Source organism: Dermacentor andersoni, chromosome 5 (genome assembly GCF_023375885.2).
Source record: "Dermacentor andersoni chromosome 5, qqDerAnde1_hic_scaffold, whole genome shotgun sequence".
In the NCBI taxonomy this organism is placed as follows: Eukaryota; Metazoa; Arthropoda; class Arachnida; order Ixodida; family Ixodidae; genus Dermacentor; species Dermacentor andersoni.
The window spans coordinates 127,081,155-127,093,280 of record NC_092818.1 but is presented as its reverse complement, the minus strand read 5'-3'; the positions used below and the strand labels follow the sequence as shown (position 1 = coordinate 127,093,280).

The 12,126-nt window shown below is 46.0% G+C and overlaps 1 protein-coding gene across 1 annotated transcript in view; it reads left to right on the top strand.

Annotated features, from left to right (window-relative positions):
• Positions 1 to 3,933: 3,933 nt before the first annotated feature.
• LOC129385062 (uncharacterized) overlaps positions 3,934 to 12,126 on the top strand; it is a 254,450-nt gene continuing 246,257 nt past the window's right edge. Inside the window, exon 1 of the mRNA XM_072288281.1 lies at positions 3,934 to 3,995. Coding sequence (XP_072144382.1) covers positions 3,985 to 3,995 — 11 coding nt within the window. The 5' untranslated portion in view covers positions 3,934 to 3,984. The remainder of the gene's footprint in view (positions 3,996 to 12,126) is intronic.

Here is a 12,126-nt window from a genome sequence, read left to right as displayed (position 1 = left end):
TTATCTGTTCCGCATAGGGCTTACCAGTAACCCCTACTGTGACAACTGTGGCAACTTAGAGACAATGGAGCGCATATGACTAGAATGCCCCGCGTACCGCGACGAGAGACAATTTTTTGAGCAACAAAGGGACATGATTTGCCACGATCCTTTAATATTACCCCGCATCCTAGATCCAAAGCCCGGCCCTTCAACACAGCGGCGGGTTTTGGATTTATTGCTCAAATACCTGTCAGAAATTGGTCTAATAGGAAAGCTTTAAAATTTCTACATTTCATATACAAAAGCCTAAATTTACTCGCCATGTCACCTGTAACTATCAGTATCAAGTCCACTTGCACATTTCATATTTATTTTTATTCTCTTTGTCTTCCGCTCTCTTCTGAAATCTTTTAATCCCATTGCCCATCCCTATACAAAGTAGCATGCCAGCGGTTGTATACGCGCCGGCAAAATTCTTTGTTTTTCTAATAACGAGTCTCTCTCTCTCTCTCCCTTTAAACCTTTGCACTGAGCCTTTCAATTCGCTTTTGTGGTGGTGGATAATGTGGCAAAAAAAAAAAGAAAACAAGAACCATCTGTGCACTTTATCTACGTTAAGACAACAGCTGTCACAGCTCATTTCCAACTAGCACCAAACGCGACGTGTTACTTCGGCCGGGGCGCGGCAGGTAGGGAACTACTAGCTCGATCACGCTGCTTTTTTTCTTTACTTCCTTTATTTCATTCTCGCTAACTCACAGGGAGCTTGTTCGAGGGCACTGCTTTATGATGCGGTTGGGAGTGCAGTCACGTGGTATTTTTCATATATCGCAGGTTTTATTTATCAGTCGGAAAAAATGTGCACTTAGATTTTCCTTGGCTGTGCCTACAAGTGCCTTGTTGACACTTTGTTAATTAGGAGAATATGTCTGGAGTTATATAATTATTACAATTACCCAATTAAATGTCAGTAACGAAAAAATTACTGGCGGCCACTCCACTGTTCTGGAAATAATATTCATTAGGTTTTCTTTGGGTAACGCAATTGCTCTTTATTTACATCTTAGTACATCATAGTTAATTGGGACACCCTCTATATAGTTATGAGCTCTGCATGCAAGTGACGATGTTTCCATACCTAATAAATGTTGTAAATTATTAGGAGACTTTATTTCATGAGTCTTTAGCATTGCTTACTGAAAAGAGAAGCAACACTAAGACACCTATCATTCACATGAATTTCACACGCGGTTGATAAAAGCTGTTCTAGCGAAGGGGTCACTGAAGTCTGCAGATATTTTTTTTTCAGGGTCAAAAAAGCACGCGAAGCAATTTGAAGCGAGGTGAACATACAGCAACATATTCATTTCCCAGGCATAGGCTATCCATACCTTTAGAAATATTTGTTAATCGGCCACCTGCTTGTCATTTAAATATATAATAAACTTTATCGTTTGTATATATTGAAATATATTGTTTATGTGCATGGTGTTCACAGGGGAAATTTAAAACAATCTTGAAGAGAGAGAATACGGATTAGGCAGCCGCCGCTGGTGCTTTCGACGCACTTGTCCTGCTATTGTCAAGATTTGCAGAAATGAAGCGAAATTATAAATTAAATGCCTTGCACGTCCGCACCAGCAATGAGGCAGTAAGCTATCAGTCACAATAAAATTTTTGGTGAAAAGGTCGAGGCAAGCCAAAAGAAACCTCAAATGATGTGTGTGTCAGAACTCTGGTAACAATAATTTAGGTGTGTGTGGGAGGGGGTAGCCTTCAGCATCGCCGGGGGGAGGGGGGTGGAGTGGCTCGCGCCCCGGAGCCCCCTGTAGTCGGCGCCTATGACTTGGAGTAACATGACAGCCCCAGGTTTCTGAAGCGTGAGCTCCGTTCCGAAGATCGAAACTTCCAATCAATATACCATTCCCTACGAAGGAAGGAGTGCGAGAAGCTATGGCCTGAGTATGGTGTCAAGAAAGGAATGTGGTATGGTGGAGAGGGGGGAGGCGATTGAATGGAGAAGGAATCGCGGGCAGCCTGCTGCGCGTGGCAGCACAAATGTAACAAACCTGCTCACATATAGCCATTAGCGCTACTCTTAAGTATGCGCCCGTGACCGGCTTCGTTCTCTACCCAGTTGCGTGATGAAACAGTATACGCTACCTAAATATTCTCATCGCAACAAACATACGTCTTCAAGCGCATAATTTCAGTGAAGAGGTCACTGCTTTCCTCTCCGGGTTTTGTCATGTGTGCTCAGGCGGTACCGAGACACAGTGTGGCAATCTTGGCCTATCACAAGGATGCTAAGCTGAGCTTACGCTCATGTAATGGAATTATAAATGATGCAGTGAAGAGATTGTGAAGGAATGAGGTACGGAATGTGGTTAAGGCAGGAGAGGCGGAGGACAGGCAAGAGTTGCCAAATGAAGCCGAAGCTCAACGGAATTCTATCGAATTTCAAACAAGGTAACGCTGTCTGTCTCGGTCATTATCGATTTTTTCTGCATGGCAGACAAGGATAGAAAAATGTCCGACCCTTAAGGCAATACATTCCTTAACTGAGTGAAAAAGCGCTGTACAAAAATATAAGTTGAGAGGTCTATTGTGGCGCAAGAATTTGTAATTTATAATAGATGGGCGAAAAGCTCTAACAGTCTGTCTCCGCAGCGTTGTCACTATATTTTGCAAAACGTAAACCATCCAATGAAAAAAAAAAAAAGAGATGGCTCTTTGTTTTAAGATTTTCTTAACAAGTAACACGGCTGCAGCTTGGAGAAACCTAATCTGTAATGCGACGATAAAACTTTGATTATGCTTCATGCTTCTACGCGCATCCTTTATGCTTTCTTTTTAGAAAGACGCTTAAGCTACCGACTCCTGCGAGTACACTCGAACTGTTGTTTCTGATAAAGAATAGGTGCTGCATATTTCTGTCGACAAGGTTTAAACAAGGGCAGCGCTATACAAAACGCACTTGCACCACTTTCAGAGGTCCAGTAAGAAAGATGAGAATGAATGGTGGATATGCACCACCAGTCGTCGCCGCCTTTCTTTTCCGAGAGTGGGTGGCTATGGGGTTTTCGCTCGGCACCGTCTTTTAGATGTAGCCCGGGTGCCGGCTTATCGTCTCATCTTTCATGGCGAGTCATAAAGGAGTTGAGCTCCGTAAAGGAGGTGCGCAGCGAACTAGCGAGTGCGGAGATCCCTTTACGGCGTCCCCTGGATATCGCAACGCCGTCAGCCACGCCATGCATTGATCCTATGAGCCCTCGTCCTTGACGCTCTTCTCGGAAGAGCCGCCATCGTAAGAGCCACCAACTTGGATTTTATGGACCCCGTTACGGTTAGTTCTATTCAAGGTTGCCTTTTCACTGCGGAGACACTCAATTCGATTATTTACGGATGGAACTCTTACCGGTCCTCTGTTGTAGAGAATGTTAAAGGAAGATGCTAGGGTGTCACTCCTTTAACGTTCGCACCGGAAGAGCCAAAAGAAGAATCAAGAGGAGAATTGATATCTATGTACGCAAACATAATGATCAAACTGGTAAGAGTTGTTATGCCTGAGAGCTTGCGACTCACCATTGCGCAGGGAAGTTTAAACCGTTGAAAAAAAGGTGAACCGCGGATAGACAAGGTTACTGCGATGGCTCGGATAGGGAGAGCTTTCTTGCCTCTCAGTAGCGATGAACTTCCAGATCTTGCACGGGTGTCCGATCAAAAATGTATTTGATGGCGTTCGTTATGTTTTTGGCGAGTCATGTTAATTTGTTCAGTTAGTGTTCGTGAATTCACGTTAAGGTCATTCTTTATGTCGGGAAGCACCTTTCTGTCTGTATTTGTGGTTTATTTGGGCAGCCTATATGTTATCTGCTTGTGGTGCTTTTTTTTTTCCGCAGAGAGCCGTGATCGTAAGGTGCTATCGCGAACTTTATGAACACCCTGAGTGTTACGTTATATTACGGGCAGAACTATTACCGGCCCTCAGTCGTACAGAACATGAAAGAAAGGTACGTGGAAGGAGTCGTATAATGTTCGCACTGGAACTACCAAAAGAAGGACCCAAAGAAAAAAAAATTGAATTGACTATACGAACATAGCAAACGAACTCGTGAGAGTTCAGCATGCATCTTGACCTAACACCTTGCATCTCTGCATTATGCACGAAATATTCAACGGGTATGCAATAAATAACAATGGGTAAACTGTGTCGTTACACTACTTTAACACTAGTTCAAGAAAAGATTATTTGGTCAGACTCCAATGCGTTCGGTAGGTTTCCATGAACGCCACACTGAATTTGCAGTGCAACTCCAGTTTTGAGTTGCCGCACATTCTCTGCCCTTGGCGAAGCACCACCTGCATGTTTCGGGGTATAAAAACGCCGCTAGTGTTTCTAAGGTTTACAGGCCTTAGCGAAACTTTATATATCGTTGTAAAATATAAATATATAAATTTATATAAATTATATATTTAACTGTAAATTTATAAATATAAAATATCGTTGCTGTGTATGTGCCAGTGAGTATATGTGCTACTTGCCTGTTTACCTGACCTCTGTGCGTGTCATAATTATCACCCTAGATCTGCAGCTAGCACGCCAGGCGTGCAAATAGGCTAACATCTCCAGCTTATCATCAAAACCTCAATGTTTCTCTATGTTAATATACTTCCTGCGGTGTCTCAATCGGGCTACCTAATCCTGCCTTTCAATGGTGATGAGCTTCGAGACCTAGCATGAGCGTTGGATTATAGTATACCCGGTGTGCCTTCTTGCCTTTGTCGTTATGCACACCGGTTGGCTCGGTTAGTGTGCGTGCGTTAATGTTAGGACCAGTCTTTACCTCTGGGACCGTGCATTTGTGGTAGCGTGCATTTGTGTGTAAGTGTGGTTTATTTGAGTAGATAAGTTTCTGAAGCTGCGCCCTTGTAAAGTGCACTCGCCTTGTATAAAAAGAAAGAGCACGAATAGAAAACTAAGAGGATTCGAATACAGAGAATCCGGCGCCGATTTTGCAAATGAAAAACAGCATTCAGACATCTTCATAGTGGTCCACTGGGTGCGATTGAAGGCATATTATCTAGGCCATGACCTCAAATTCGTATTCACTAATGCTTGCCGCAAGCAGTTTGAGTTCTCTCAATTTCGGTGCACTATGGTGCGCCGAACTTCAGAGAACAGCCATAATCACGAAACAGCCATACTCACCAGCACGCGACGACTCAATTTTCACCCTTTTTCTTGTCTCGCTTGACGGCGGAAAAAGATGTATCGGCTCATAGCGAAGGTGTAGAGTGGCGTTGTATGTTTCTGGGGTATTGACATAGAATATTACTCGGCTGAGGCGAAGAAAAGAAGAAACGCAGGCTTTATGCAGCGGCAACATTGATTCGAGCACACTATGTGTGCCGCCAAAGAAGACGCCAGCGCGCTTGGCTTATGACATCGACGAAGCTAAGTAGTTCCATACGAATCGATATGACGTACCGATTCCGGGAATGGAGGTTACGCCGGCTTACGGAAGCTAGTGTCAGTTCACGCTTCCGTCACAAAATGATGAAGCCAAGCGACAAATTTGTTCCTTTAGCACAGGTACGAAAAGGGTCGAAAGTTTCAATGTTTTAACTCCGGGGTTTTGAGTGCCAGAACCATGATATGATTATAAGGCATACCCTCTAGTGAGGGACTCCGGATTAATTTTGACCACCTAGGGTTATTTTACATGCACTTAAACCTACGCACGCGTGCGTTCATGCATTTCGCCCGCAACGAAATGCGCCCGCAGTGTCTGGGAAATGATCTCGCGACCTCCTCATTAGCAGCGCAAAGCCATAGCCACTAAGCCAACGTGGCGGAATCGCAAAAGATTAAGGGATGCGGGCACCACTAAAATGTCGAATGCCAGTCTAGTTGTACCTTGCAGCCATTCAAGCAGTACAACAGAATGTTGATCACGCTCGTTAGTACACGTGCCGCGTTTGAAATGCTTGCTGCTGCGCTCAGGCTCAGGAAATAAGCTACATTTTCACAGGTGCGTCCGGTGAGCTTCTGACCCTGTCTGTACAAGTCAGTTTGACAACTTTCGTCGTACATCCATGATTTGTTAAGGGAGAAAGCGTTGAGAGAACGTACCAGAAACGTCAGGATGACACGTAGTGATTAATAAGTTGAGTTTGATAACAAAGGATTAACACTACGGGATTCAGACAAGCCAGGAGACGCCATGACTGGTACTTCACCGTCTTCACGGTCACCGGTTCGACGCATGAACGTGGTCGGGTCGATGAGTGAGTGTCATGTTTGGCCGGCCCACGTCTAACCTTTCTAGCATCGAACCTCATCTAAGTGAGAGAGAACGTTAAGGGTGCAGCCAATTATGCATACTTAATGCGTTCCGTTCATCAACCACCGGTGATGATGAGCGAGTTTGGAAATAGCAAGCGGAGTGAGGATATATTAACAAATATGGGAAAGCAGCTGTAGCTCCAGATCTATTTGCTTACACTATACCTGTAGGTGTGCAGCATTGAGTATACCTGAGCTTTCCAGCTAGGCACTTTTAAGAAGGCCCGCCTTTTAAATGATAAGGTAATTCTTCAAGCACCTAAAGTTTACATTGTAGAGTGCACTCGGTATGATTCACCTCTGACGTCCTCTTCGTCAGTTCGAGCGTTTACACTCTGCAAGTTTATCCGTTCGAAATTCCTTAATGTTCGTCAAGATGCAGCGAAGAAGAGCGCACGTAAATACTGATTTCCTCAACATGGAACCACAACAGCCTACACTTCACTATGACACAAGGTAGTTATTAGGCAAGCGAATACAAGAACGTGGGTAGTTTCTCTCCAAGGGCGAAACGTTTAAAACGATAGAAAGGTTGAGCATTGCGCTGAAGCTACTCAGGTGGTACTCTAAAAACACATGAGGGTGACTTGTTCCCACTTCACTTTTGACATGCTGGTAGGTAACTTCTGCTGCTGTGCTGCAGCAATGGCGCCCTGCCAATAACGCTGAGGTAAAGAGTATAGCGCCGCTACGGGCGCTGCAGGCATCGCACCCCTATGGAGTACAAGGTAGGAGATAGGTAAAACAATCAGCGTTTCTAGCTTATAGCGTATTACCCATTCCACTCAGACCACTGCACGCACAGTGGTGCGGTATGCATACATCTGCACAACAGTTTTTTTTTTGTTTTTTGTTTTTGAACAATCACCTTCGCCAAGTAACTTTTTAAGGCTTAGCTATACCGGTAGAGTTTGGTTTCATTCACTTTAGCTCGTACTATAACTGACGGTAACTTCTTCGCGATACGACGCTTTGCATGTCGTCTATCGCAGTGCCACACGCAGTGATAATTGCAGGGCGCGCGCGTATGTGCGAGCTGTGCATGAAGGGGCTCCATCCATCGAGCGCAGCTAAAGGTAGAGCGCCGTCCTGCGCTAACACGCGCTATCAACGCGCGACTCTCGAGCACCACAGCCTGCCGTCGATCCGTTGAGGCCTCTTAGAGGCTCGTTATTCTTGCTTGTGCCTGTCATGCATTCGCCACCCAATTCACACTCTCTTGCCAACAAAGGAGAAACAGCTCTTCTAATTCCCCGTGGAGCCTTCGTAATCACACACGCACGCGTTTAAGCACTGTGCGCACGCATGCGTATGACGGTTCCGTACAATAATTTCAGCTGGAGCTGAAAATTGAGGTTCGCTGTCATCGCTGGCTTAGCAACGGAACGTGCTATTGTTCGCCTACAATGCCGCTGCCTCTGCGAGCAAAGTCCCGGGACCGATTTCGGGCCCTGACGGTTCATTTACGTGAGGGCTGATTACAAAAGCGCGTGTGTAGTTAGGTTTAGGTGCACGTGAAAGAACTGCGTGCGTTCAAAATTAATCAGCATCCGCTCATAGCCCATGTGTTGTGTTCGCACATTAAGCTGAAATACACAGTGAGTCCTATCCAACTCGGGAAATGCGGTGGGGCAGCAATTATTATTGTTATTTTATACGAAAACACACACAGACGCACGCGCGCGCAATGCACAGAGATGGAAATAATGAAGGAGCAGGCTGGAAAGTACCACTGAGAGAGGCACATATCCTGCCTACAGGTTAGGAAGGAGAGCATAGAAAAGGAAGTCTAAGATAAGAACAATGGGAGCGAAGAAGAAAGCAGCAGCAAGATTGCAAGCCACAAAGACGAAAGCAAAGCTGGGCAAATAGTTTGCAAGTAGGAACAAACATACGCACAGGAACAGAAAAAAAAAGACGCAGGTGGCACTAAAAATTACAAACAAAATCTCAAAAATACAAAAACAAGATTAGCGACAATTGGCGTCCTTCCCAAAGCCTCACAAACAGAAAGACAAGCCAGTTTCTTGTAGAAAAGAAGGCAGGGTGCAATGAGCCGGGTCGCGTCGAGAAGCACAACCACTAGGATACCGGCAATGATCAAGGGCCGTACACCGTAGGCCAAACACGGCATCCACTGCACAACATCCGTCGTAGACTATATGTTTCGTTGGAACGTTAATCTTACAATACCCAGTAAGTTATTCAGTCCAATTGAATGCGTCCAATCCTGCGGGGCTGCAAAAATATTGCACAACCATACAGAGGTTGACGACGTACGCGCATATATATATATTTAACAAATTGTTCGCACATTTCACATGTAGGTGCATGCGCACATAAGGAAGATAAACCGGAAAATAGGATGCCTGAAACAAACTGTCCCCAAGCATTCGTCCAAAGACACTCGATGTTTTATTGCGAAGTATTTTTGCTTCAGTCTTCGCACTTAATGGTAGGTAGGTGGGAAGGTTCCTGGATAGCCTGGCTTTAATTAAAAATAATAATAATAAGACAGAACGCATCTCACAATGACTCTTGATGGGGTTGCGCGATTAGTACTCGAGTGATATAGCGACATTCAATAAGTATCATTTTGAGACTTTCCTTGGTTCGGCTATGCACGGTATGAAGGGCCTCCGGTATCGGCCCGTATCGTAGCGACACTCACTTGCGAATGGAGAGAGAGAGAGAGAGAGAGAGAGAGAGGGGAGAGGGAGATAAAAGAGATGAGAAAGGTAGGGAGGTTAACCGGGAGATAGGTATTCAGTTTGTTACCCTTCACTGGGGAAGGGGCAAGGGGAGACAGAAATATCTTTAAAGAAAAGTGCACACGTGTGCTATTCACCGAGGTGGCGCCTTGAGTCCCACAATGTTCAATATTGTTCTTGTTGGTCTCGTGGAACGCATACTAAGTGCTGTCCAGATAGCAATATACGCGGACGACATATGTGCGTGGACATCGGGTGTAACATGTCCTCAGGTGCGCGCGTGGTTTCAAAAATCCGCGACTTCAATATAGGCGTATCTTGGCGAACAAGATCTCCAGATTTCACCTAAAAAAATTATGGGGTTTTACGTGCCAAAACCACTTTCTGATTATGAGGCACGCCGTAGTGGAGGACTCCGGAAATTTTGACCACCTGGGGTTCTTTAACGTGCACCTAAATCTAAACACACGGGTGTTTTCGCATTTAACCCCCATCGAAATGCGGCCGCCGTGGCCGGGATTCGATCCCGCGACCTTGTAGATTTCACCTAAGAAATGTGCGCTGGTCGCGTATACGCGAAAGCCAATGACGTCCTACGCCATATTTATCATTGGGAAAAATCTATGTTACGCCAGGACGCACATATTCTTAGGGGTGATCATTGATGGAGACCTGAGCTGGAGTCCCCTTGTCGCCTACCTGAAAAAACGCCTAACGGCTATTTCACATCTTTTCAAATTTCTTGGAGAGACAACATAGGGTACGTCAGTACACGAGACGTTACAACTCTACGGGACGCTGTTCCTCGGTATCTAAGGTACAGCTTACCTGTACTGAGTAATGCCTGCAGAAGTAACATCCGCACAATTGACCGTCCACAGGCGCAGGCACTCACTTGCGAAGGTTGCTAATGAGTATGGCGGTTTGACGACGACTGTAGGACGCCGACGCAGTGCCGATGGAAACACGAAGGCGGAGTGACGTTAATGAAATGGCAAAGACGGCATGACAACTACATGGAGACATTGCAATGGGATCGCGACGAGCGTATGACGACAGTGGCGTGACGACGGCGGTATGACAACCGGATGACAAAGCTAGAATGACGACGATGGCATGGTTACAACAGCATAACGACGGTATGACAACGAAAGTGAGACGACGACTGTATGACGACGACGCGTTGCCAACGATGGCGTCACCACGATGGCATGACAAGAGTTACATAAAGTGAAACTGGAGTGAAGACGATAAAACGACCACAACTGCATTACGATGACATTATGACAACGAATGCATGACGATGAGGTGACGAGGACGGAATGACCAGAGTCAGACGACAAAAGTTGAGTGACCACGATGCAACGACTACGGCTGCGCCTCGAGCATGAGCACATACCTAGTGGCCCAAGCTATTGGACAATTCCGTGACTGTTTCGGCATAGAAAGCGTGACGACGACGGCATGACAGCAGTCAAATCACGAACCTCGAATGGCGGCGATGGAAGCGCCTGCGACGGCATCCCGAGCATGAGCATAACGACAATGGTCTGACGACGACAACGGTCTGACGACGACAGTGTGACGACGATGGCATGATTACCGCAGCATGACGACAGTTGGATCACGAAACTATGCTGACGCCGGTGAAACGACCACGGCGGCAACCTGACTACGTGTACAACAAACGCATGATGATGACGCAATGACAGTGATGACGTCACGACGATGGCATGAGGAGAGTAGAATGACGAGTCTGGAGTGACGACGATAGAACGAAAAGGAATCGTTATGACGGTATGACAATGAATGCATGACGGTGTATGATGGTGATGACGGTATGACGAGAGTCGGATGACAAAGTCTGGACGACGACAATGCAACGATCAAGGCGGTATCACGACCGCGCTCACATACCCAGTCGACCTAGCTGGCAGGCAACTTGGGCTCCTGTGTTGGCGTAGAGGCCTAGATTCGAGAGACAGACAGGCTGGCTCAAAACGACTGAAATAGGTAAAGAATGCTAATCGCATAGGCCACGATTTTTTTTTCATTAGGTCACCATCCCACGCATACTTCTCTCGTTTTAAATCCAGCCAGCTCCTCGTCTACTTTACTTGTGACAGCTCGCGCTCTGAGGCACCGTGTTTGACTACACTATCTCCGGGACCGGCCCGCTTTCCTCAGTAGTTTCCCGGTAGCGCGCTGCGTAGAAATTGTGTTACGTTGTATTGACTTCATGGTCGCCCGAGATAATCATGTTTTACTATTTCTTCGCCAGAGTACATATGCCGTCGTCGTTTTACGTACACCACGTGACGTAGTCATAGATACGAACGATTACATAAAGCGTGCCCGCAGATGACGTCACAATCTGTGTTTCACCCGTTGGCGCTCCTTCATTACTTATGTAAAAACGAACAATTGCCATGCAATCCTGCGTTGAACAGCAGGTATAAATCATGTCATTGCCACCATACGATCGTCTTCTAGGTGGCCGTCGTCATGCTGCTGTCGTCACAAGCACGTACGCACGCGACTCGCACACACTACTACTCGATTTGCACGAAGACGTTGGTCCAGCTGGTGTCTCCTCGTGGTACACCAAACAATGTTAGACAGCCAGGCAAAACACTTCACATGGCGTCAATTCCCACAGTGCGTGTGATCTGTACATTTTTTTTTTAAACATTTGTGGTATCGCATGCTTCGGGCACTTCTCTGCCGGCAGTGCCTCACTGAAATTATCTTCCTTGCATGTGTGGTACGCTTGCACTGGGTGGTTTTTATACGTGGAAGCATAATGGTGAGCCCATCATGTTGCTTTGTTATCTTATTGCTCGAAGGACTGCAAGAAGCCGTAATACTTTCTATGTCCCTTCAAAGCTACGAGGTCTCCAGAGTAATGGGAAGTAGCGAAGGGAAAACGTTTGCTAAAATTTTAATGGCTCTCTATAGAACGATAGTTCTGCGCCCGGGCGGAGCAATAGCCGGCCTTGTTCGCCAGGCTAAACCCGCCTGTTCCTACAATCCACCACCACCACTACCACCATAGTTCTGCGCCGTCTCTGTGCTCACTAAAAG